This window comes from Gopherus evgoodei, chromosome 2 (assembly GCF_007399415.2).
Source record: "Gopherus evgoodei ecotype Sinaloan lineage chromosome 2, rGopEvg1_v1.p, whole genome shotgun sequence".
Classification (NCBI taxonomy): Eukaryota; Metazoa; Chordata; order Testudines; family Testudinidae; genus Gopherus; species Gopherus evgoodei.
This window is the reverse complement of record NC_044323.1, coordinates 239,775,594-239,803,155: the sequence shown is the minus strand read 5'-3', so window position 1 is coordinate 239,803,155 and position 27,562 is coordinate 239,775,594. Positions and strand designations below refer to the sequence as shown.

The window sequence follows — 27,562 nt, the reverse complement described above, 5'->3', positions numbered from 1 at the left end:
TCTAGAAGCCGAGAGGAGAAGGGGAATAGGTGTAATCATTGGTGATTGGAGAGCGAGAGAGTGGGTGGATTCAATGGTGGGTTTGGTTTCCTAGAATCCACAAACTTCTAGGAAATGGACAGGACTCTGGTAACATGGTTCTATTAAGCTAACTCTCACAGCTTATTTTTCAGTTTTCAATTTTTATAGTGTTGAATTCACTAGCTGGTTACTTTTCCTAATAACCATAGTAAATGTGGTAGTAGCTGAACAATATAGAAAGCAGATGATTATTGTCAAACGTCAGTTTATCTAGCTCCACATGCCTGTTGCTGAAGGAAGTGGTAAGGAACAAACTATTGAATAGACTTAAGTTGTGACAATGCATAATTCTTCTAAGGTAAAATGGAAAAATTGTTAAAAGTTGTTAAGAAGCAAAATAAAAAGTTTTGTGGTCATCCCCAAAAGTGCATCCAATACCTGTTTAATCCATGGCCTCACTGAGAATGAATTATTTTTAATAAATGTATATAGTGCCATGAACGTATTCTACAGACTATGAAGAAGACTGGTCCCTGTCCCAAGAAGTTGTTAATATAGTCTGATATTTTTTAGAATAAAAGCAAGGTTGCCAAATGGTGATGTGTATTTTTGAAGTGAATGTTTGTGCATCAGGAACCTCACTGAGATCACGACTCTCTTTAAATAGGCTATCGAACAGCTGTCAAATGGTTTTAGGTTTTCAGCCTGTTAGTCCCTGGATGGTTCATTAGCTTTCTTCAGCGTTGCATTTGTAAGGATCAGTATTTGCATTGCTTCAGAAATGAAAATATTCCAACACATTTTTAAAGAATATTTAAGTAAAATAAGTAAATAAATAGAACCATCTCACAGGTAACTTTGCCAATGAAAAGGTTTATAACAACAAAATTGCCAGGTGACTTGAACCAGAACACACATACTTGGAAGACACAAAATGCCCTCAGTGTGCTCCCTTTTTGACAATACCTATTGAGATCCTGTGCAGAGCAATAATTTAAAAAAACAAACAAACAAACAAAAAAACTAAAAATACTTGGAAGTTTTTTGTTTCAAGCTACCATTTAAGTGTGAAATAATTCTGTTTATCAAAAAGAACAATTATGCAACTTTTATTCCTCTTGCTGTTTCCAAACCATACCTGAATAGTCTTCATTGTGGGTGAGAGAAGATTTTACTAACCCTTGTTAGTTATGCCATCATTCCTTTTCTGGATCAGGGAGTCTATTATTTACTTCAAGTCGTTCAAGAGGATTGGTAGGAGTCTTTAAAAAAGATCGTAGGAAAATATGGCCTTTTCCTTTTCCTTCTCTTCTTCAGTTATGTTGTCCGAAGGATTGGCTGCTGTCTTAAAAAACGCAGGCTGTGAAGTCTGAATATTGAGATATAGTTTTTAGTTCCATACTGGGTTTTTTGTTTTTGTTTTTTAGTATTCTGTTTTTTCAGGAAGAGTCCTTGAATTCAAGATGTCCAGTAATGAGGACAGGAAAATGTTGCTTATTCTTCACTTGCCAGCGATCATATTTGTTAACATCATTTAGTTTCTGATGTCCCACAAAGTAAACTATTATCATCCAAGTATATATACTAATAAGTAGTTGTGGGCAATAAATTTGTGGGTAGTTCTGTTTAGATGCTCTATGATCTATGTATGTGAAACTGGAAAAGTTATTTACCCAACAAAAGCAATAGGATGTCAAATTAAACTGTATGTCACAGTCACAAGAATATAACAGCATCATTTTATCAGGTCCCTTAGGATATCCAGGCTTTCAAAGGATGAGCTGTGATTGCACAAATCTGAGATTCTTAACTGAAACATCTGTTGGGCTATCCACATTCTGTGTTTGTACAGATCTAACTTATTTAGAGAAATCTCATCATTTTCTTGCCACAAAGCAGACATTTAAAGTTATCCAACTCTCCAGATAGATAGGAAGGAATGCATTTTCGGAAGGGCAGCTTCCCCTTTGGGGATGCAGTTTGAACTCACAGTAGACCTGTGAGCACAAATCAGGTAGTAGGAGGTACAGCTACATAGACTTGGACCTGCATTTTACTTTTGTAGGTGCAATGAACAGGGAGACCAGGCCTTAGCCTGATTTGAATATATACCCCAGCTATGGTCACTAGTCAAGAGATTTGGAAAAAAATAACTTGGAGTCAGGTCCCTTCTCTGCCATGGACTTCTGGTACATCACTTAGCCTCTGTACATTAGTTCCCCATCTTTAAGTGAGGCTAAATGGTACTACTTTACCTCATATGGGAAGTTGGGAGGATAATACATTAAAGACTGTGGTGATCAGATACTGTGGAAATGGGCACCATATACTTACCATTGGGAGTCCTGTGCAGTTGTGCTGAAGGAGCTGTGCTCAAGAATGAAAATGGGAATGTTGTTTTATATATATATATAGAAAGAAAGAGAAAGAAAGAAAGAAAGAAAGCTATACATATAAATAAATACCAATCTCCTGGAAAGGTCATTGAGTCCAGCCCCTTGCCTTCACTAGCAGGATCAAGTACTGATTTTTTCTTCAGATCCCTAAGTGGCCCCCTCAGGGATTGAACTCACAACCCTGGGTTTAGTAGGCTAATGCCCAAACCACTGAGCTATCCCTCCCCCCCAACATGAAGACAAATCTGTAAGCTGAATAAATAGCATCTGGAAGGGCTTGTAAGGACCTCAAGTTTTAAAATGAATGTTTCCTCATTTTAACTTGTTTTATGATAAGCAAAAGTTATCTTCCTCTCCCATTATGTTTCTTTTCCATCTAAGAGCTGAATTTCTGCAGCCATGTGAGTGATCAAACATCTCCCTTCACAACTAACCATGATACTATTTAGATTTGGTGTAATTTGTATACCTGGAGACTTCTTGCATCATCCTCACAGTATGATCGACCTATAAGTAGATAGATAAGTGGTAGTGGGCATTGCAAATTAAATACTATGAGAAACCGACAATGTCCTGTATAATAGCCTGTACAAACGTTATGGAATTAAGATAAACTTTATTGAATCAATTTAAACCTTACTGAATTAAGGTTAATACCTTTGGGGTACATTGTATTAAAAATGCAGTTGGGTATATGTTACTGTGGCATTGAATATACCTTCTCTAGTAGGAAGGGGGGATGCTAATGAACTTCCTGTGTTATCAACCCTTTGAAGCCACCCCCCTGAATAGATATGGAGAATCCAGTCTGAACTAATAGACAAAGAAAGGGGTTTTGGATAAATAGCCTGATTTTAAACTGGCTCAGAGCCATCTTTCTGATCCAGCAAACTGACAGACCCCTGGTCTACAGAGGGCCCCGGTTTCTAGGGTAGGGCTGGAAGGACAGGTTGCTTGTTCAGAGCTGAAGCTCAGCTGTGATGAATTGGTAACCACAAGGAATTTCCCCTTGGGTGGGGATTTGAAGGTCTGTTCCTACCAGAATCCATGTTAGGGTTGGGGTGAACCCTGGTAAGCTTATTAACACACATGGTTCCTTTTATTGTTTTGTATATGTTTTCTCGTTAGTGCTTTTTTACCTTAAGAATAAAGTAGGTTTGTATGAGAAGTGATGTGTATAACTTATAACTGTAGCAATTACACCTGTCAGCTGTCTCTAAGAGAAAGCAAGCAGGTTGACCTTGGGCAACCTGTCTGTGCTGGGAAATACACAATGAAGACAGGGAACTGGGCAGCCTGGAAATATCCTGGTCAAAAGGAAGAGGGAGGTGCCTCTCCATCCAAGAGAGGTGACGGCTGGAAAGCTGGAAGCCTGAGAATGGTGCCCTTGCTGGACCACTGAGAGTAGAATTCCACCTTGAGAGAAATATAGATGTGGGCCTGGTACTTGGAAGGGATGCCCATAGGAAGATGGAGGGGTCAAAGACACAGCTTGTCCTGGAACTGTAACAGTCTTGTTATGGACATGAAAAGAATGTATAATAGACTATTCTAAACTGTTTCTAATCAGCTTAAAAGTCTGTAAAAGTTGCTTATTTATTAATTAATCCTTTATAACCATGTATAAATGGTCCCTTAATATTAAACATGGCTACGTTTTGTATTGATTTTACAGGTAAGTGGATGACGGGTAATATGTTACTCAGGTCATAATATGATGGGACTTATAGGGAGTCAGGAACACTTCCAGGGACCAAAAAATGTAATGGCTGTTCAGACAGGTGACTAATTAATAGATGAACATCAGAGGAAGTTTCACTCTAGAAGGTGTATGAGACTAAGTTATTTCATAAATGTGACATTTTACCAAACCACTAAGTAACTACAAGTCTGTAATTTATACTTTGAAATAATTACATATAAATATTAAATCTCTTTAAAGTTAAACAAATTATGAAATACTGCAGTTCACACGTTATTGTTTTGGTGGAAATATATTCTAGACATTGAGGAATAAAGGGGAAATTGTTTTTCTGCTACTTGAAAGCAAGTATTTGAATGTGCTTACTTTGTTTTATATGATGCAGAATGGAGAGGCAGGAAAGGAAACGGAAGAAGAAAAAGATGCAAACAAATCTGAGATCAGCATAGTGTTTGAAATTGCCTTGAAGCGCAACATGCCCGTCAGTTTTGAGGTATGTGTTCTTTATCTGAGTAGACCAGTTTTATATATTGAGCTGTCTGCTGTCTTCTGAGTGTTTATAAAAACGTAATAAGCAACAACTAAAAGTAAAAAGGCTGGGTGAGAGCATTCATTACAAACTCTCTACTCTTACAAATAAATGCATGCAAATTCTAAATAGGAAATGAAACTGAAAATGAATCTGAAGCTAAGGTGTCATTTTATATCATTAAATTGGCTGCAAATAAATGTCGGCCAAACGTGTGGACACTGACAGGTCCATTGTCCTTCAGTCTTTAATGGATGGTAGTGACTCTTTGTTTATCCTTTGCCATCATGAGCTGTAAATTGGAATTGATAGCCACTTTCAACATAGAAAAAAAACACACTCAAAAAGAGAGGCAACCTAGACTTCTATCCTAATCCTGGGAGTTGCTACAAGACATTGAGACACCATGAAAGCTCCCATAAGGACACTTCCCAACACATGTCCGTTATACCAATAGAATGAAAAGCAGCAGGATCTTATTAAGAGGGATAAGGCAAAAATGCCACATTTATTGTAAATATAATAATAAAGCAAAAGATAAAAGTAAACAACATTGTTTGACTACTTATTCCTATTCCTATTTATTACACACACACACACACACACACACACACACACACACACACACACACACACACACACACACACACACACACACACGTATGTTCATTCACACAATCATTCATTCAAGTTCTGTATAGGTGTTACAGTTACCAGCCTAGAAGTCGCTCATGCCAAGTTACTGGCCAGGTATCTTGGTCATGAGGATGGAGCCGAGTTTGTGTCAGATGCACCTGCTGCTCCTGGAGGTTGGCAGCAGAATCAGAAACTCAAAAGTCCTCAGTCTTTAGAGTTCATTCTTATAGAAATTAATTCCTATGTTAGTCTATGGGAGCTGTTTCATCCTGCTGTTGCTGACTCAGTCAGCAGATGGCACATTCCTGGTGGCTCCACACTATCTAAAGTGGCACATTCCTGATGGCTCCACACTGTTCAAAGTTTGTGTTTCTCATCCTTCCAGGTGTTGGGGTGATCCCAGTTTACCCTCTGGGGGTTGTCTGGTGGTCCACTTGACACATTCTTCGGCCAATGGATACTCCCTTTCTAGGCTGGCACCTCTCTAACCATTCATGTACATCAAGCATTTATCAACATACATTCCATATGTTAACCATATTTTAATTTACTGTCTCCACCACTTTTGGAGTGTGTGCTAATTCATTTGAGACTCCTGGCCCTTTAATCACAGAGGGTGGGGGTCTGTTCCTAGGAGCCATTGCTGTTACAATGAAGTGAAAGTCACTTAATGGCTTATAGCGTTTTATTTACATTGTATCAATTACAGCTTAAGGCTCGCATAGTGTTTACTTCAAGAACAAAGTCAATTAACTTGTTTGTAAGTTTTGCATAGTAATAGAGTATGTTTCACAGGACAGATACGATCAGTGGTTTCTACAGACAGGAGTTTACAAGTTTTAACAGAAGAACTAAAAGATTTTTGTACTTGGTGAAACAGGGGGAGTCACTATCACTTGGGGGAAATCACTGTTAGTACCTTCTTTAATATCCCTACATGTCCCCTTCTCAAAGAGTTATTGATAATGCCCTCACTTCTTTTTTTCCTATCTCTACTTCAGTCTCCTCATCTTTCTCGTCCTCAAATCCCATTTTATCTACAGGCCAGACTCTTTCACTTAATGTTCCCTATTTAGGCCCTGATCCTGTCAATACTTAAGCACATGCATAACTTTGCTCGCATAACTAGTCACCTAGACTACAATTGCTTATATAGTTAATGGTTGTATTATTTATCTAGTGCTATAAGGGTATAAGTTGCTCTACAGTAATGGTGCCAAACAATTAGCAGGTTCCTTGCCGCTGAAGGGTTTATATTCCATAGTCACATGCTACTACAATGTAGGGTTTCATAGGTGAGCCTGCCTGGGACACCCTCCTGTGGCAGGTCATGGCATGACAGGCACACCTGCTTCAGTTTTCCCTCTCAGGTGGCTGAATAACGTCACTTCTGGCTTTCTTATCTCAATATTACCCCGCCTTGGGACTGGTTTATTACAGCATCCTAGTCCACAAGAGGAGTCCCAAATATGTAGTCCAATTCTCACCCCAATGCACGCAGTCATTAAAACTCAAGACATCTCATCCCTCAATGCCCCACATACTGGTGCATTCAACCATGCCCAGACTTTGTCAGTCCTCTCCTCTCCTGTCCTTGTCCCAGGACAGCCACCTCATCCCTTCCAACTGGAGTGCAGTCTCATTCTTCTCAGTGGGAGCCCCCACAGCCTTTGTGCTGGGAGCATCCCTCACTCCTCCTGACCTTCTTGTGGTTCTGGCTCTCTGGCCCTGGAGATGTCAGTGGGTAAGCTCCTTTTAATTGGCCAAATGGGAGCACTTGCTGTGGCACACGGGCGCTGGCTCCAACTTCAAATATAGGGGCCATTTACCATGTGACACAAGAGTCATTTAAATCAGTACATTGACGTATAGGGAGTTGGATAATAATGAGTCACACAGTAGTTAGGGGTTTGGAAGATTTTTGAGGGTGAAAAGTGACGGTGCTTTGGAGGTGTCAATCGGGAGGTTGTTCCAGCCATAGTGGTATCAGGTAAGAAGACATGAAGATGGGAATGTCTGATACAGGGAAACTCTGTTCTGCCATTTGCACGAGAATATTCTGAAGGATGTTATTACTATTAATGTTATTGCCATTAATTATAAAAGGATCGTTTCTTGCCCACTTACCAAGAAGAAACAACATGTAATTTAAAAAAAATTATATTGGGAAGATTTTCAAAATCACAGGAATTACTCTCTCAAAAACATACCAGTTTTTCTGTGTGTGTTATTTAGTGTCATTACATGTAAATGTTGTTGATATTCTTGGCTAGAATTCTTTGGCTAGAATTGAGGCTTAACCTGTGTATTGTTTTAAGAAGAGGTCTTATATTTCAGTAAAATGACTAACCAATTTGTGATAACTTGCAGGATCTGGTGTTTCTAATGAGAATGTTCTTAAGAATATTTTGTATTATTCCACTCATGCATTAAAGCTTTTATTATCTTTAACTTATGACTGTAGAATTCTCAGCATTTTCTTCATCTGACAAATATTAAGTAAATAGTAAATATTAAAGCTTTGCTCTGTTACATAGATGAGCAAATGGTTAAAGGTATTTAATGTTTCATATGAACAGTTTTTCAGAATTGCATAATATTTGGAGAATGGGGAGAATTTGTAATGTAACTTAGGGGCCAGGTGCTGCCCTATGATGTCAGTATGGTTGTATGGGTGGAACAGAGCAGAATTTGATTCTAGCAGTTTGGCTAATGGGGAATTACACAATCACATAATTTCACTTACTCTGCCTGATAAAGTAAAGCTAGTATTTGTTCTCCAAGAACTTCCAGAAGCCATGTAAAGCAGTTTCTGTGTATTAAAGAATTGATTTTTAAAAATGCCTTAAAGTATCAATACTCTGTAGTAGAAGAATTCTACACAAGCCCAGTAGCTGGTATGTGCTTTCCAGGGCTGTTCAGAGGCCAGAGGGATAATAGCATTCCCCCACTGCAGCAACTTGCAGCTATTTTAGGACTTGTGTGGGTCTGTTACAGAGCAGGTTTTAAAGATGAGTGTGGTCGTTAGTCACCCTATGACACGGATAGTCAATTATTTTTTGTCAAGGTCCAGATTTCTTGGTCAAGGTATAGTCAAGGTCCAGACTCCAGAGAAGAAGAAAATAATAAAAAAAAGTAAATAAAAAGATTTAAGGGTCTGTTCAAAAGCATCTAGTGGTCTGGATTTGGCCCTCAGTCCACCGATTGACTACCCTTGCCCTATGAGTTGCTGCTGCAGAGCAAGGGTTTTGCCTATTGCTTCCCGCTGGGCAGTACAGAGAAATCTCAGCCTTTTGCCTTTGTTTCATGGAGGTTTATAAACTGGTTTATGCATTTTATGTTCCTTGTGTGTTAGTTCTGTTTTTTTCCATTCTTTAAAGACAGGACTATAATTAATGTTTCAGTCTGCAAATTTTGGGGGGGAGAACTATGCACTGTTTGGGTGGACAGTACCATGTGTCAGGGTGTGGCAGTGTATGCACGCCCCATTTCCTGTTGAAGTGGATGATGGGTGTGCTGACACCACGGTAACAGTCTGCCCAACTGTTTCAGGCCTCATCACGATAAGGTGCAATTGTCAGATTCAAAAGGGCAGTCCTTGTGTTCAAGGCAGCAAGGCCTAGGGGTCAGAGTCAGTTCAGTTGCCCTTCAGGGTCAGGGCCCAGCAGCCTAGTGGCCAGAGTCAGTACTGCTGCCCTTGAGGTCAGGGCTGTGTGGTCTAAGGGCCAGAGTCAGGGAAGTGGACCGCCACCTGGGGTGTCTGGTGGCGGGGAGGAGTAGAGGGACCCAACCCCTCCATCTCCACCGGGTCCCAGCCCAGGGCCTTGTCAGTAGCGAGCGTGGTCAGCACCCAGTCAGTGGGGATCCTGCTGCAAGACGCTAACCTTCCTTGGGTGCAAGGTACCACTCTGTCCACCCCTCTGGGCCACTTCCTGCCGTGAGTCCTGAAGCTGGGGTCCATTTGTTCTTGGGGTCTCCAAGCTCCTTGGCACAGGTAGCTTGTTGGGACTCTGACTCCTGCTGACTGGCTGTGCGCAACTAGTCTGGACCTCAGGCTCTCTGGTTCCTACAGGAAGTGGCTCCTGGGCTGGAGCCTCCACTGAGCATCGTTCTTCCCCAGCAGTCAGCCCAGAATGAGCTGGGCTGCTCTTCTTTATACTAGTGAAGCATTTGGAGCATGCCCAGTATGGTGTAAGGGGCGGGACTTGTGCTTCCCAGAGGGTGGGATTAACCTAGCCTAGTGCGTGGTATGCATGCCGTGTCACAGATGGTTTTCGTGTCAGTTACATGTTTCCTTTTGCTAGGGATCACAGTGAAAATTTCTTTCCCTGTCTTGTTTTCAGCTTTTAAGCTGATTTGGCCTGCTTAAGGCATCAGAACAACTATACAAGATTGCTTTTGTCCTCTTGCCAGGGGCTAGTTTTTATTTTGTTTTAATTTATTTTAATTACTTTATTTTGAGTGGGCAAGTAAAATAACATCAAATTTTCATTATCAACATCAAGAGTGAGAAGATTTTGGTCTGGCAGAGTTTCATGATGATTTTGCAAGGCAGCATGAGGAGAAGTAGGAGAGTTGTCTTCCTGTCCCACTGTCATTGAGAGGCAGGTAGGGCCCAAGCTGATCACTAGGAAAGATAATGGCTTGCCTAATGCTGTGACCAAGTTCTCATCATGACATTTGGTGTCCATTCTCAGGCCTGCCAGTCTCCAAGGACATGTTTGGTAGTTCTCTTCTAGCTAGGGTGGAAGGATACCAATCTTCCTCACTCTGACTTGTGGGGACTTTTTGCTCAAAGGTTTAACTTTAGAGTTTCTATACGTTTAATAAAGATGTGGATTTTTTTAATACTGGCAAAATACCACATTTCTGCCTGTGTTTTCATTCGCATTAGCCTGTGGATTTATTTTGGTATTTTCTAAAACCTTAAACAGTGATGGTTATAAGTGACTTTGAGCTTGTCCACACTGTCCCACAGTTTGAACTATGGGAGTGTGAATAGCAGTACACCAAAGTGCTGTGCTGTAACACCCTGTGTGGGCGCTTTAATGTAGTTCTGTTTGAAGAGGATTCCGTTAACATGAACTAGGAACTTTTTAGTTTGTGCATGCTGCATTCACATGGTGAAGTTAACAGTGCAGCACTTTGGTGCACATTATACAACCCTGTAGTCTGAACTGAGGGGCTGTGTAGACATAGCCTTTATTTCATCTACTCAGCTTTTTTTCCACTTCTCTGTTAGGGTTTAAAAATGTCTCCATTTAATCTCAGTCTCATCTTCCAAAATGCCACCTGTTGGCTTCTCCTTTGCCTTATCCTGTGAGCGGGGGTCGGGGGCTCACGTTCTACATCTTCAAGCATTCTTCTCAAGTGTGTCTTCCAAGCTGACATCAGCCTTCTGCATGTATTCTTTCAGTGCCTCGAACCACCTTTTTTTAGATCTTCCTGTAGGCCTTGTCCCATGATGACTACTAGCTCTTTACCTTCTGGCCAACATATCGCACATCTCGGCATTTCAAATGACCCAGCCATCTCAGTCCACACTCCCTCTTACTTCACTGCTATTGTACTCCTGTTTTTCATTTTTCAGTATGAGGATTCATTACATTGAGCTGAATTCATCCCTGTTATAATTTAACCTTTGGCATTACACCAGGCATGAATTTGGCCCATTGTGGAATAGGACTGACAGAAAGGGGAAAATAAATATTGCTGTTACTGCTACTCAAATTCTCAGCTGCAGAATGAATCTCTCAACTCATGGAGCATTGTAATGTTCTAGTATCTAAAGTGGATAGTATTTTTGTTTAGTGAAGATTGAACTCAGTTATAAACCTCTGTATTCTTGAATTTATAGCACAAATAATAGATTATTATTAGGGTTGGAAGGGACCTTAGAAGATCATCTAGTCCAACCCCTTGCTCAAAACAGGACCAATCCCCAAATGGCCACCCCTGAAGGAGTGAACTCACAACCCTGGGTTTAGCAGGCCCAGCTCAAACCACTGAGCTATCTGTTTTAAAGCATATTAAGTAGAAGAAGTTTTAAAACAGTCTGAATTTTTGGGGTCAGCCAAAAAAGGTTTTAGGTTAAGATGGTTGTTGCAAAAGAACCTAACTTGGATATTTGGCCTGATCCAAAGCCCACTGACGTCAATAAGAGTCTTTGCTGGCAATTATTTTCCATGTGTCTTGTATTTAGAAGTTTAAAGGATTAAAGAGACACTAGGGTTTTTGTTTTTTTTCAAAATAATTCTTTTGACATTAAAAAATACTTGAAAGTAGTATTTCTTCCACGAGTAGTTTTGCCCTTTCCCATTTGGTCAATTTAAATATTTCTGTATGGTTTTTTTTGTCTGAGTATCAGTAGTTTTATAAATACATTATACCATATACAAATCTAAACATCTACCTTGTGCTGTTGCCAGGATCATGATTTCAAACACTCAAAAGATGGAAATGAAAACACTAAAGTTCTTGTAGTGATTTTAAATTAAACATGTTCCACAATCTGTCCATGTTATACTATTCATATAACAACATCCAGTAATATACCAAAGTACAAATTTAAAAGAGACTGGAAGATATCATTGCTGTGAAGACATAACCTCTTTTCCCCTGACTTCAGGGTTGAAAATTATTGCACAAAAGCCTTGAGGTTCACTTTCATATCTTAATTTTCCTAGTTTAAAAATAAAAGAATGTTAAAATCTTTTAAGAACTAGATACACCTCTTGTTACTTTGCAAGCTGAACAGTTGCAGAGTTACCAGCTTTGCATGGTATAAGCTCTGCTCTGCTGGAGGTTTATGGTGTTCCAAAAGGAAAGAAACTCTGGGTGAGAATTTTTGGCCTGCTACATACTATCTGTGCCACTTTGGAAGGAGAATGGAATGGAATGCTAGATCTCCCTCTTCTGATCATGCAGGAAATTCACAACCAGACTGATCGACCCCTGAGTAGTGAGAAAGGATGTAAGAAACCTCTCTGGCCTAGTTGCAATCTTTGCATGGTGTTAAGGGTAAAATTCTGACTTAATTGAAGTCAGTGGTAAAACTTCCATTGGCTTCAGTGTGGCCAGGATTTCATGCAAGTCCTCTTCTAACTAGTGCCATAAGAGCGCACTCTAGGGTGGGAAGGAAATGTTTACCTCAAGACAAAGATTGAGGGCAGTCCTGAGCTAAAACTAAGAACCCACAGACTTCTTTTTTCTGGGAAAATTTGAACATAGTTATCAGTTCACCTTCATTTTGTGTCTTTTGATTGACGTATGTACTGACTGTTGTATTGTCATGTGAAATTACCACAAAACAGAGTTTGAAAAAGAAATACGTGCTTAAGGAGACCCCATTACAGGATAACGGCAAAACTAAATAATGAAAGGGACTTGACCTTGGGGGAGGGGGAAAAAAACTTAATAGAACATGTTGAAATATTTTTAAAGTTGAGGATTTAAACCTATTAAAAGCACAATTCTTGACTAAGGACTGGCTTAGCATCTTTACCTGAGTCCCCTTGTACTCTGGCATTTCAGTTCTTCAGCAAATGGTTCTATGCTACTGGGCAATGCTGCATACTAGTGAAATAATAAGTATCTATTTTGATTTTGAAAGTAGTAGAAAAAGGTGCCTATTCAAAGCTCTGAATTATGAAAATGAAAATATGAAAATGAAATTTAATTAAGTAGCTGCTTCTCCTCCAACAACCAGCAGAACTGAACTCCCTCCCAAACACAAAACTCCCATCCCCCATGAAGATCTAACCTTCATCAAACCAGTTTGCATGAAAAAAAGCCGTACTTATGATAAGCACTTCATGGACATATCTTTACATTGTGTTGATGCATTACAAGGTTAAAGATGAGTTATGTGTTCTCATAAGATGATTTGACTTGAAATAATTTTCTGTTCAATAGGTGATTAAGGAAAGTGGCCCTCCACACATGAAGAGCTTTGTTACTCGAGTTTCAGTAGGAGAGTTTTCTGCAGAAGGAGAAGGAAACAGTAAGAAACTTTCAAAGAAACGCGCTGCAATGGCTGTTTTACAAGAACTCAAAAAACTTCCGCCTCTTCCTGTGATTGAAAAGCCAAAACTTTACTTTAAAAACGCCCCAAAACAATATTAAAGGTAAGTGTTTGTATATGTCACAACAAGCAATCTCTTAGGAAATCATAGACTTATTAATATTAAAGATAGAAAAGACCTATGAGCTCAAATAGTCCATTGTGCTGCCACTTCCTTGTTCATGTCATTACATAGTTATTTGTATAACTTGAATTTTAAATTTCCCAAGTATGTTGGGATTTTCTAAATCCCAACAGTCATGGCTCTAATTTTCATTTGTCATATTTCATTTGTGACAAGAAAGAATGCTTTTCTATAAATGTATCAAATGTATTTGCCCAAAAGATGTTGTCCACTTACAGTCTGAAGATGTACCATTATAGTCAATTGGAGTTCTTCCACTGATGTCAGTGGGGCAAGATTCATAAATTCAAAGGCCAGAAGGGACTATTGTGATCATCTAGTCTGACTTCCTGTATAGAATAGATCTCCTCTCTCAGAACCCATGTTGTTGTGTATTGAGGAGTATCTCCTAACAATAGACAGAAAAACAATTATCTACTTCACTCTGTTCTCTCAGTAAAGCCCCCACACGGTGGTAAAAAAGTTCTTTATAATAAGACAGCATTGCAAGGACTGGTTCTTATTAAGAAAATTAGTCTCTCTAGTCACCTATTTAAAATATTTTCATTTTATAAAAAAAGTGATGTTTCTTATTTTTTCATGTTTATTTTTAAAGCTTTATTTAAATATTCAGTATAGGGCGTTACAGTATTTGTAGATAATCCATGTGTTCATTTGCTCAGTGGTTGATGGTGCAGTGTGATTCAAGGTGATAGCTGTTGATCTGGTACATGTGAAGTGTCTTTATTCCCTAACAACTGATATCTTTATTCTCAAAATATTGCAGTACTCAAATAATTGCGCACTAGGAACCCAGACATTGTCATAGTAATATTGTAGTCTCTTGTGTACAGAAAGAACATGTTGCAGCTCTAGGAATGTCTTCCTCTTTTTAAGTTAGATGTAAGATGTTCGTTCACATTTTAGCTATATCACCCATTTCAACTCAAGTTTCAGGTTAAGAATAGATTTATCAAGCACTTATACAGGTATATCTTCCTGTCTGTACCATATGGTATATTAATATAGGTTTCTCTGAGCAAATAATATAGTGCCATAACTCCAGTAAGCAAAGCAAAGCAAAGCGTGGATTCCTTGGAGGCCACTGTCTCAGTTACCACTAATATCCAAGAGAAAACATTCAGCCAAATGTTTTTTGTAATAGGACAGCAGTTCTCTCAGCAAGTCTTTTAATCAATTATTGTTGATACTTAGGTGTCCTGTTTCATTAGTCATTATTTTGTCTTATTTTTGCCCACATAGCTTTTAATGCATTCATAATGTTTACAAACAAACATGAGTAACACCATTTGGGTGTGAGGAAAGGCCACGTAGTCTCCGACCACAGCACTGGTCCTGAGATAGTGCAGCAGTCTGTCAATGACTAAGAAGCCTGGTTCCAGTTGATTTTAGCAGCCTCAGAATATTCTATACATTCTTCTAACTTGCTGTCCTGAAAATCTCTTAAACTACTGGAAGGTCAAATATTTACTTCGTGCCCTTGGAAGATAGAATCTGTTGTCAATGCTCTCAGCTTGAAGGAGACTAAGTCACTATTCCCTGGGTACAGCTTCAATCTATTTGATTGGCTAATCAAAGATAGCACCTTGGAAAGAGTCCAAAGTTTTGTTCACATCACCATCAAGTGGATCTCTTTATATGCTCTGCAGAAAAACTATTTAATTACTTACTGCATGTGCCTACATCTAGGTTAGAAGTGATTTGATAACACTCTTCAGGTCTCAAAATCCCATGAAATATAGACCAGTTCCAACCTTTAGTGGTCAAACCCACGAAGGGCTTGTTGAATTTGAACTATCCCTCCATTACAATCTTCCCTGTGTCATAGGATATTAATAGGCTTCTTACTATACTGATTAAGCTTCCTTTAGAGCCTCTAGATTCTTGTGAGCTCAAGTTTCCTAAATGGAGTGTTTATTCCTGGTGGCAGTAGATTTATTGCTGCTTCTAGGATTCATGAGCTTCAGTCCACAGTGACTGGTCCTGTTTTGTGCACTCATCCTAAATTCCTTCTGAACATGGGGCCAGCTAGAGTGACCAGCTTTGCATCTGATCTAACAAAGGCTGCCATGTGATGTTCTCTACACACATTTATGAAACATTACTGATTAGCCTTAGCAGCATATAAATACTCAGCTTAGCCTATCAGCACTTCAGTCCAGAAAGAGACTTTGTCAGTGGCCTAAATTCATTTTATTTTTTAGGATACCATTGTGGGGTGAAGCAGTTAAACCTGATTCTCCATTGAGTAATTATTTACACCAGTGTAAAGTGAGTGCAAAATTATGTTCTGATTTGTAGCCTTTTATATTCATTTTGCACTGTATAAATGACTACCCTGGGTGCAGGGCAATGGAGAATCAAGCCCTTTATGTCTAGAGTACTTCCCTGCTATTACATGTAGAAACAAGCCCTGAAGATTGAAGAGATACATCATAAGTGCTGTCTTCAGAGAACTATTACATGCAAATAATTTCTTGTTTTTGGGGATTAAATGATCCATGCTTGCCTCTGGTAACTTAAAAAAAAAAAACTCCTCAGCTAATATTTCTGAGGTTAGTGAGGGTGGAAAAAATGCACTTTTCCTATTTTAAAGAATTCGGTCCATAATTCCTTGGTTTGATTTAGATAGCGCTACTGCAAAAATGTCTGAAATTTGAATTCTGGTTTGGACATAACAAGTAAAAAAATCTCACAAGCCTAATACTACAGGAATTACAGGAACAGCCACCTTACTAGAGCTTTATAAGGTATGCAAGCTGAATAAGCAAATAACTTTAGAGAGCGCAGCTGAACTTGGGAGCTGCGCAAGCCACATATTACAACTGCTTTTACATTTTTTTCCTCTTTTCATTTTTCTTAAAATTGAACGCTGGGATTTTCAAAGGAGTCTAAGGCCTGGTCTACACTAGAAAATTTGGTCAGTTTAACTATGTCTGTCAGGGGTGTGAAAAATCTACATCCCTGGGTGGTATAATTAGGCCAGCCTAAGTCCCCATGTAGACAGCTCTAGGTTGATGGAAGATTTCTTCTACCAGCCTAGCTGTAGCCTCTCACGGAGGTGGATTACCTATGTTGATGAGAGGATCCTTCCCGTTGGCATAGGTAGTGTCTACAGTGAAGCGCTACAGCACCAGTGCTGCTCTAGTGTTTTAGGTGTAGACAATTCCTAAGTTAGTTAGGTTTGGTCTACACTAGAAAGTTATAGTGACATAACTAAGTCAGTCAGGGGTGTGAAAAAAACACATCTCTGATCGATGTAGTTATGCCGACATAACCCCCAGTATAGAATCAGCTACCTCAGTGGAAGAGTGCTTCATCAACATAGCTAACAGTGTTCGAGAAAGTGATGTCACTAACAGAAAAGCTCTTTCTGTATTTACGCTGCAGGGCTAGACCAGGATAGCAATGCCAACATAGTTTCCGTAATGTAGACATACTCAGATACCCAGTCCCTGTTGAAATTCAGTGGGAGCTAGGAGCCTAATTTCTTTGGGATCCTTGGAAAATCATTGCCGAAAAATATTAAGTGCAAAAACCTAGCATTTATGCAACATTAGGGCTGCAAAGTCAAGCTTCTAAAAGACAGAAAATTCAAAGAATTAAGGTGGCTCTGGCAGTAGCGCTCCCGTTTTGACAGGTACTGCCCAGCTATACTCTGAATAGGGTTAGAGGACATGATTATAAAAAACGTATAAGCCTCTTCTATGCTTTTGCTTCCACCGTTGCTATCCCTGATGGAGCTGGTAACATATATGAGTCTGATGCTAGGCAGTGTAGATGCAGACATTAACAGGATTTGCAGTGTGGTCAAACCAACCTTAATATTAAGAATTTCCTAATTTTTGAGTACCTCAACGTACACCCTTAGTGTAATAAGGCAATCTGCCTCTTTAATAGGCTGAGGGCGGGAGGGACAGGGAGCAGCTGATCCCACCCCAGAAAGAAGCCCGGCAGACTGGTGCTGGGATCGGTTGACACAGCTGATCAGTATCTTGTGATTGGCCCATACTGTCAGCTCAAATATAAAGGAGGGCTGAGCCATGAAGGTGGGTGAGGAAACGGTAGGAGAGAGGATACTCTCTGACAAAGAGAGCAGGAGGCGGCAGGCGGAGCACTCTCCCTCAGCAGCACTGGAAAGGGCCCTACCTGGTAGCCACCAGAGGCCCCCAGTGTAAATCTATAACTAGACTTTTTTTTGTCTTTGTCTTGCTTTGTTTGGGAAGACAATAAACAGAGCCCCGAAGAAAGGAACAGAAACCTAATCTGGATGTGGCTGTCTGTCTATCCCCAGCTAGTGACGAGGGGTACCAGCCTGCACTTAATGACTACATTTAATTTACCTGTTTCTTTTATTTAAATATATGTAGGCAAGAAATGTATCAAAATCACATTCTTGCCCTCTTGATATTTGACAAGCTGATTCCCAATTTTAGCACCAATATTGGGAATCTATTTTTTACAATTGCACTTGTACTTTATTTAACACACTCTCCATTTTTCCTCTGTCTGGCTCACTGCCCACACAGCTGTCATGGAAACTGCCCTTGTGCATGACATTGCCCTAATTCTTCCACCTACAGATTCCCAAGCAACTCTAGCTATACCATGGAAGATTCACTGCACAGCTCTCCTGATATGCGCGCGCTCTCTCTCTCTGTTCCTTTCTAGTTGCTGACCCTCCTTTTATGTGCCTTACCATATGTTTATTCTTACTTGAGACATTCAGGTGATAGCACAATAGTGTGTATTTATATATATAATCCAGTTTTAAATTCTTCTTCTCTATTCTGGCACATGCACCAACTACACATGGCATTAGATAAACTTTTTTGTGTCTTAATATTTGCCCCGCACATCATGCCAATGCATGTGCTCACGCGCATGCGTGCGCACACACTGTTACACAGTTGTTTTTGGTAGCTGTCTGCTTTAAATAAGCATTTTTGTTACATGCAGTTACTTAGTAAGTGGATTCAGAGGCTAGACTAGAGCGTTTAAACGCCAGTGTTTCAATCTCAGCTCATTATGCAACCTTGGACAAGTCTAAGCAAGAGGAAGACCAAGGACAGGGTAGGCCCACTGCTCAGTGAGGAGGGGGAAACAGTAACGGGAGACTTGGAAATGGCAGAGATGCTTAATGACTTCTTTGTTTCGGTCTTCACTGAGAAGTCTGAAGGAATGTCTAATATAGTGAATGCTTACGGGAAGAGGGTAGGTTTAGAAGATAAAATAAAAAAAGAGCAAGTAAAAAATCACTTAGAAAAGTTAGATGCCTGCAAGTCACCAGGGCCTGATGAAATGCATCCTAGAATACTCAAGGAGTTAATAGAAGAGGTATCTGAGCCTCTAGCCATTATCTTTGGGAAATCATGGGAGACGGGGGAGATTCCAGAAGACTGGAAGGGGGCAAATATAGTGCCCATCGATTAAAAAAGGAAATAAAAACAACCCAGGAAACTACAGACCAGTTAGTTTAACTTCTGTGCCAGGGAAGATAATGGAGCAGGTAATTAAAGAAATCATCTGCAAACACTTGGAAGGTGGTAAGGTGATAGGGAATAGCCAGCATGGATTTGTAAAGAACAAATCGTGTCAAATTAATCTGATAGCATTCTTTGATAGGATAACGAGCCTTGTGGATAAGGGAGAAGCGGTGGATGTGATATACCTAGACTTTTAGTAAGGCATTTGATACGGTCTCGCATGATATTCTTATAGATAAACTAGGAAAGTACAATTTAGATGGGGCTACTATAAGGTGGGTGTATAACTGGCTGGATAACCGTACTCAGAGAGTAGTTATTAATGGCTCCCAATCCTGCTGGAAAGGTATAACAAGTGGGGTTCCGCAGGGGTCTGTTTTGGGACCGGCTCTGTTCAATATCTTCATCAACAATTTAGATGTTGGCATAGAAAGTACGCTTATTAAGTTTGCGGACGATACCAAACTGGGAGGGATTGCAACTGCTTTGGAGGACAGGGTCAAAATTCAAAATGATCTGGACAAATTGGAGAAATGGTCTGAAGTAAACAGGATGAAGTTCAATAAAGATAAATGTAAAGTGCTCCACTTAGGAAGGAACAATCAGTTTCACACATACAGAATGGGAAGAGACTGTCTAGGAAGGAGTATGGCAGAAAGAGATCTAGGGGTCATAGTAGACCACAAGCCTAATATGAGTCAACAGTGTGATACTGTTGCAAAAAAAGCAAACGTGATTCTGGGATGCATTAACAGGTGTGTTGTAAACAAGACACGAGAAGTCATTCTTCCGCTTTACTCTGCGCTGGTTAGGCCTCAACTGGAGTATTGTGTTCAGTTCTGGGCACCGCACTTCAAGAAAGATGTGGAGAAATTGGAGAGGGTCCAGGGAAGAGCAACAAGAATGATTAAAGGTCTTGAGAACATGACCTATGAAGGAAGGCTGAAGGAATTGGGTTTGTTTAGTTTGGAAAAGAGAAGACTGAGAGGGGACATGATAGCAGTTTTCAGGTATCTAAAAGGGTGTCATCAGGAGGAGGGAGAAAACTTGTTCACCTTAGCCTCCAATGATAGAACAAGAAGCAATGGGCTTAAACTGCAGCAAGGGAGATATAGGTTGGACATTAGGAAAAAGTTCCTAACTGTCAGGGTAGTTTAAACACTGGAATAGATTGCCTAGAGAAGTTGTGGAATCTCCACCTCTGGAGATATTTAAGAGTAGGTTAGATAAATGTCTATTAGGGATGGTCTAGACAGTATTTGGTCCTGCCATGAGGGCAGGGGACTGGACTCGATGACCTCTCGAGGTCCGTTCCAGTCCTAGAGTCTGAGTCTATGAGTCTGAGTCTCTTCATTTACCCCACTGAATGAAGAGTACATTAACACCAACAATAACACTTAACATAGGCGCTTGTGAGGATTAACGTCATTAGATGGATTGCTGTAAAAGCAAAACATTGTTTTAACCTTCAAAGCTTCCTTTTTTTTTTTTTTTGTCATTTTTAGCATCACTAAATAAAAATATTGGTAGGGTGAAATCCTAGGAGATGTGGGAGGCTTATACTGCTGCTAACCTGTTGTAGTTCCTGAGTGAGGAATGCCAAGGAGCTGTGCAAGGGCACTCTGCAGCCTCCAGTGCACCATGAGCAAAGCTTCATAGTGGTATGCTATGTGAGAGGGGAGAGAAGACATGGAAGCAGGGGCCTGGAGCATGGTCAATGACTCTATGCTGCAGATCCTCTGAGCTATAAAAGCAGATGTGGGGATTGGTAGCCGATAGCTCCTAGACAAATCCATTTTCTACAGTTGTGGACAGCCAGCAGACACACAGTACTTGCTACAGTTTCAGCCTAATGATTCTGGTCTTGAGTCCCATAATCAAGTGACAGTGCAGTTTGTTCATTTGGGCATGCTCTCTTGTCTAGTATATCACTCTGAGAGGACAGCATAGAAAAAATCTTATTCAAAGAACATGCAGTGTGCAGTGTACTGGCATGTGCTGAAATAACTTGGGTTTTTTAAATCTTATTTTAGACTGGTCCAGAATATGGTCAAGGAATGAACCCCATTAGCCGCCTGGCTCAAATCCAGCAGGCCAAAAAGGAGAAGGAGCCAGAGTATATTCTTCTTTCAGAGAGAGGGATGCCTCGTCGCCGAGAGTTTGTTATGCAGGTATTGTTGGATGTTATGTTAGGAAAGATTCCTTTATTCTGTTATGACCAAGCACAAGAAGAGCAATGATGGACTATAAAGCTGATCCCATCTAACATTGTTTAGCTCTTTACATATCATACAGTTAAGCAGCAGGAGTACAAAATTTGCTGCTAGCCATTTTTTAAAAAGAGCTGTTTGACCTTTTCCTTTCTGTAGATGGAACAAATCCAGTTAGATGTGTAATCCCTTTCTAAAGTGATAGCTATTTTCCCTCTGGTGTTTTTGCTGCTTTTGAAATAAAAAGAACAGGAGTACTTGTGGCACCTTAGAGACTAACAAATTTATTTGAATATAAGCTTTTGTGAGCTACAGCCCACTTCATCGGATGCAAGAATGGAACATATAGCGAGGAGTGTCATGCCCTCTGTATGTGTATATATATCTCCTCACTATATGTTCCATTCTATGCATCTGAAGAACTGGACTGTAGCCCATGAAAGCTTATGCTCAAATAAATTTTAGTCTCTAAGGTGCCACAAGGACGCCTGTTATTTTTGCGGATACAGACTAACTTGGTTGCTACTCTGGAACCTTTTTTTTTAGTGTTTGTTCTTATTTCACCTATTTGTTTTATTCCTTATTTTACTGTCTGTTCATGATTTACTTTATTGTTTTTGTTTTTTTCCTTTTCTGCATTATCCTGACAAAAGCTTTGTGATGACTGATGGATGAATTTAGAAAGATCAGAGACTGTAATACAAATAAGTATCCACAGCAATAAAGGGCCGAGGAGAGTGCTTCTCCCCACTGGGGCAGCTCCAGAGAGAGGCACCTCTTCCCGCCTACGTGACCCTTGATAGCCCAGGTTGCCCAGCTTAGAGGGAACTTAGGCTGTAACCCATTAAACTTATGTTTTCACTGAACTTAAAAGCTTACCTTCATGTTTTCCCATCTTGCCCCACTTTCTCCTTTTGCTCTAGAATTGCGCTGTTACCCTCAAAATTTAGTGGCCTTATTTGCAAAGTGTTCAATACTATAATGAACTCTCTTTAAACTAAAATGTTAATTTTTCCCTTCAGTTTCCTTACTTGAGAGTTTCCATTAGGTCCTTAGAACTGTGGTTTCTAATTTTTTTTCACATTGTGTAAGTCTGAGTCTGATATGGTTCTGTGTACAGTCAGAAAGGGTGCTATGAACTACAGATCAGTGTTTGAGAACAATTGCACCTTGAATTTGGACTTGCTTTGTAGGCCACCTCCGTACTTTAATAGTGAAATATTTGGCTTTGGGGGAGAAAAATACATTACACTAGACTGTGTGATTCCTTTGCCTAAGAAGACTCTTGTGAAAGGGGGAGTTAAAGTAATTCTGTAGCCCAGCTGCCTTTTTATGGGTGTTCATAAACAGTGTAGCCTAAACAGGGACTTTTGGCTTTGCTTTATAATGCTTTCACACTAAAATGATACTGCTTTTTTTCTCCCACCAGACGTCCCAGTGGATTCATTAGTGCATGCAAAAAACTTATCTAAGTAAAAAGTCTTTTGTATAAACTACTTAAACAATGTTTTCATTTGATTTAATTGAATGTGGAAGTAAAATATCCAGAGATAATATGTTCATTTTTATCTGTCTCACAAAGAGCAAGTTTAGATGTGATAAAATGGATCCAATTACTTGTCCTGAACATTACATAAACAGAAGAAAACCTCTGATGACATTAGTTGGTGTTCTGTTCCCAAAGTTAATTTAGGAAAGCTCGCTCTTTGTAGTCAGACCTTTAATCCTTGATAGAGGTTATAATAATAGCCAAACCAGTTTTACAGGTCTGAGAAATAGCAGCACATTGATTTATTGTGCACTATGCGATAAATTATCATTTTGTCTCGCCTCATTAAGGTTCTTCAATTTTATTACATACGAGCTCATTGTAGTTTGGTTAGTTTCTAATCATGACTGCAAAGTTAACTGTTACGTCAAGCTCCAGATTTCTGTTTTCCATAATTTTGGACCTTTTTGCTTAAATATACCTTCTTCAGTTTGCAGAGGATATTTAGAGCATTTGCTTGTTTCTGTATGTACAGTAGATATTTAAAACCAAAACAGGATAATTTAAACATATTTTTGTAAACAAAGATTTATTTGATAAACAAGTACGCGGAAAACATGTTGACTTTAATTAACAAGATTTTTTATTTCTTTTTCAAAAGCTGATATTTTAGAATTTAAAAAACAGTAATTTTTGAGATATTTGACCTATGAAATTTTTGTTTGGATTGTTTAATGAAGTAGATTATTACTTCCTAACCATTGTATATACTTTTGCAACCATACACCATTTTTGAAACAGGATCTGGCAAATAAAATTACTGAATGCACCAAATAAAATATAGGTATTGAAGAATTGTGAATGACCTGAGAGTGATCAGAGGACATTTGAGGGACAATAGTCATAAGCTAAGAGCATGCAGCTTGCACAGTTTATGAATGGCAGCAGAGCCCAAAGACTAAATTACAGTGTTATGTTCTCTTTGTGGACATCTGTTGTTTGTAATATGTCATTTTTATTTTGAAGTTTTAACTGCCTTTCCTATGTGGGGCTTCTTGGTTGGCAGGAAATCCTTTATGTTGTACAGACCACACTTCCGATGAGAACTCAACTTTTCAGATAATGTGTTGATGGAAGATCATCCAAGGGCACAGGCATAACTGTTGAAGGGGAAGGAGAGGGTCGTGCCCTGCCCAAATCTCCCCTCCCACCCCGCTCCATGATTTCCATTCCAATATTGTTTGCCCTATAGCTAGGGAAGATAAAGATGAAAAGCGTTCTTCCTCTTCCCCCAAAACATGCAATGCTCTTTCTGTTAATGCCCATTTAATTTCCCCTGGACCAAGCCATTCTCACTGGGAACTTACACTGGCATAGCAATGTCTCTCAGGGATGAGAAAAATCCACACCTTGGAGAGACATCGCTATGCCAGCCCAACCACTGATATAGACATTGCTAGGTCAACATAAGTAATATCTACATTGAAGCACTACAGATAAAGTCATGGAGGATAGGTCCATCACTGGCTGTGAGCCAAGATGGTCAGGGATGCAGCCCCATGCTCTGGATATCCCTAGCCTCTGACTGCCAGAAGCTGGGAGTGGACAACGGGATGGATCACTCTATGATTGCCCGTTCTGTTCATTCCCTCTGAAGCACTTGGCACTGACCACTCTCGGACAACAAGATTCTGAGCTAGATGGGCCATTGGTCTGACACAGTAGGGCCATTCTTTTGAGATACCCATATTTCCGCTTTGCTCTGGCTCCTAACGATGCTGATTAACTTCTGGAGGGTTGCTGTGGCCAGTACATCCTGCAGAGGAGGAGGAAACTCAGAAGCTATATCACTTCCTTCTCCTGGGGGGAGGCAGGAGAGAGAGCAAGAGCTGGGGGCGGGGACATCAAGGGATGCAGAGAATAGGAGCAGGGGTACGCAGAGCACAAGGGAAGATACAGAAGGGCACAGGCCTGGGGCATGGAGCACACAGTGCAATACACATAACATTCACAGTCATGTACAGACACTCACGCTTTTATGGTTTGAGTGATGGGCATGGTGTTTCTGGGACGAGAGGCTTTCAGAAAGAATGGAAGCAAGCTTGTCTATGGAACCAGCTGCTTGTCCCCTCCCCTCAGATTTTGGTAAAGTAATTAGTCCAATAGCCCCCTCTCAACTTTTTTTTTGGTTGCACCTGTGTCCAAGGGGCTGATGCAGCTGACTGTACATCAACAAGGTTGTTGCAGTGTGATGCTAGACTGTCACAAATTTATCAGTGATTGTGAGCAATATTTTTGTTTAATTTTAAAAGGTCAAAATAGGCAATGAAATTACTACTGGAACAGGCCCCAACAAGAAAATAGCTAAAAGAAATGCAGCAGAGGCGATGTTGTTACAGCTTGGTTATAAAGCCTCCACCCCTCTTCAAGATCAACCAGAAAAGGTGAGAATTGATCATTTTGTGGCTCAGAATCCAGTTCCATAAGATGCTGAGCTCTTGCAATTATCACTTTGCAGGAACTGGTGCAGCCTCATTAAAGCCAATTGAGTTGTGTGGCTGGTCATATTCTTCCTTTAGCTGCAGCTGCATAACATCATTGGATGGTAACTGCAACCCTTTCCTCTGCAAGTGTAATTGAGGACAGAGTATATATGTACATGTGCATGAATTTCATGTTACCAAAATGCTCCTCTTTCCTTTTCTTCCTTTGTGTCCACCTGTTAGGACATTTCTTCCTCTTCGGGGTTCTAAATCTTGAATAGATCATTAACTTTCATGTATGAAATAGTTTTGATTTTTTTGGCTCATTTACTCCAAACAGAAGCTACATTACAGAACCATCTAATAGTTAGGGTGAGCAGCTAGCTTGTCTCAAGTACTGTACTTTATAATGGTGTATCACATTCTTGTGGTTGCCTCAGCATACACTCAAGGCAAGTATCTATTTATGCCAACTTACATTTCAAGATGAATTTAAAAGCATGCTGGTGGGAGTTTTTTTGTTTTGTTTTGTTTTTTGCTCAAGGGCAACCTAGTTGTTGGACAAGAAAATGTGGCCGTACCAATTTTGTTTGGAGCCAGAAAGAGCCACTCAGGAAAGAGATCTTGGAGTCATTGTGAATAGTTCTCTGAAAACATCCACTCAATGTGCAGCGGCAGTCAAAAAAGCGAACAGAATGTTGGGAATCATTAAGAAAGGGATAGATGATAAGACAGAAAATATCATATTGCCTCTATAAATCCATGGTACACCCACACCGTGAATACTGCTTGCAGTTGTGGTCGCCCCATCTCAAAAAAGATATATTGTAATTGGAAAAGGTTCAGAAAAGGGCAACAAAAATGATTAGGGGTATGGAATGGCTGCCATTTGAGGAACAATTAATAAGACTGGGACTTTTCAGCTTGGAAAAGAGATGACTAAGGGGGGATATGATAGAGGTCTGTAAAATCAGGACTGTGTGGAGAAAATAAATAAGGAAGTGTTATTTACTCCTCATAACACGCGAACTAGGGGTCACCAAATTAAATTAATAGGCAGCAGGTTTAAAACAAACAAAATTAAGTATTTTTTTCACACAATGTAGTCAGCCTGTGGAACTTCTTGCCAGAGAATGTTGTGCAGGCCAAGACTATAACAGGGTTAAAAAAATAACTAGATAAGTTCAGGGAGGATAGGTCCATCACTGGCTATTAGCCAGGATGAGCAGGGATGGTGTCCCTAGCCACTGTTTGCCAGAAGCTGGGAATGGGCGACGAGATGGATCACTGGATGATTACATCCTCTGTTCATTCCCTCTGGGGCACCTGGCATTGATCACTGTCAGAAGACAGAATATTGGTCTAGATCAGGGGTTCCCAAACTTGGTTCGCGGCTTGTTCAGGGTAAGCCCCTGGTGGGCTGCAAGACGCTTTGCTTACCTGAGCGTCCACAGGTATGGCTGCTTGCAGGTACAGCTGCTCGCAGCTCCCAGTGGCCGCGATTCGCTGTTCCCAGCTAATGTGAGCTGCTGGAAGCGTTCTTATAGGTTATTTCTTAAAAGCAAATTGTATTGAAAGCGTGTTGTAAGTTCCTGTCTCAGTGATATGCTACTTAGCAGAACTAGAGAAGGAATTTACCTAAATTTTGGGATGAGGAGAAAAATAATATTTTCTGCTGGTCAGTGTGTTTATAGTAAATAAACTGAGGCATGAGAGTAATATTCATTTTCAGCCTCATGTTATGTGCACCACCAAGTCATTTAATCCACCTAGCTATTTTAATTGCAGTTCAAAAGCCTACCCAGTGAACAATAAGTTATTATGTTTCACTTGTCCAGACCAGGATTTTAGTTATTACAAAGAGTTGGAGAATAGGATTTGTTTTACTGGTGCTAAATTATCATCTGCTATGAACTGAATTCAGAGCTCCCTGCTATTAAACAGTTGATTTCATTAATTTTCTTTAAAATGTTCATATCTGACCAAATTTTCTGATGCGATAATTTATACTATAATTAAAAAAATGTATCTGCAAACATGTAATTGTGCACATGCATTGGGTAATTGCATGCTCAGGTACTGGTTTACCCATCTGCCTATTTCCACAGGTGCAAATTAGGTGGTGGAGTTTCAGAATTTAATCCTTAAGGTTTTTATATGGAGTGTGACTTTCATTCAGAGGGATATGTTTAATATTAAGAGTGTCGCTTTAAAAAGATAGCTGATTTTCTCAAAAGAACGGATTTGGAGGTTTTGATGGTTATAAATAGAATCTCCTCTGGAGATGTGCAGGTCCACAACAAATAAAGATTTTTTTTGTACTTTAAGGAGTCATGTCCATTGATACTGTCATTCAGAAGTAAAAATCTGGAAAGAAGTACCCTTGTAAAATCATTTAAATGC

The 27,562-nt window shown here is 39.9% G+C and overlaps 1 protein-coding gene across 1 annotated transcript in view; it reads left to right on the top strand.

Moving 5' to 3' along the window:
- STAU2 (staufen double-stranded RNA binding protein 2) overlaps positions 1–27,562 on the top strand; it is a 220,933-nt gene that overhangs the window by 62,482 nt on the left and 130,889 nt on the right. The window contains 5 exon segments of the mRNA XM_030553274.1: positions 4,505–4,612; positions 13,199–13,382; positions 13,385–13,410; positions 21,011–21,148; positions 24,989–25,120. Of these exon segments, the coding sequence (XP_030409134.1) occupies positions 4,505–4,612; positions 13,199–13,382; positions 13,385–13,410; positions 21,011–21,148; positions 24,989–25,120 (588 nt within the window).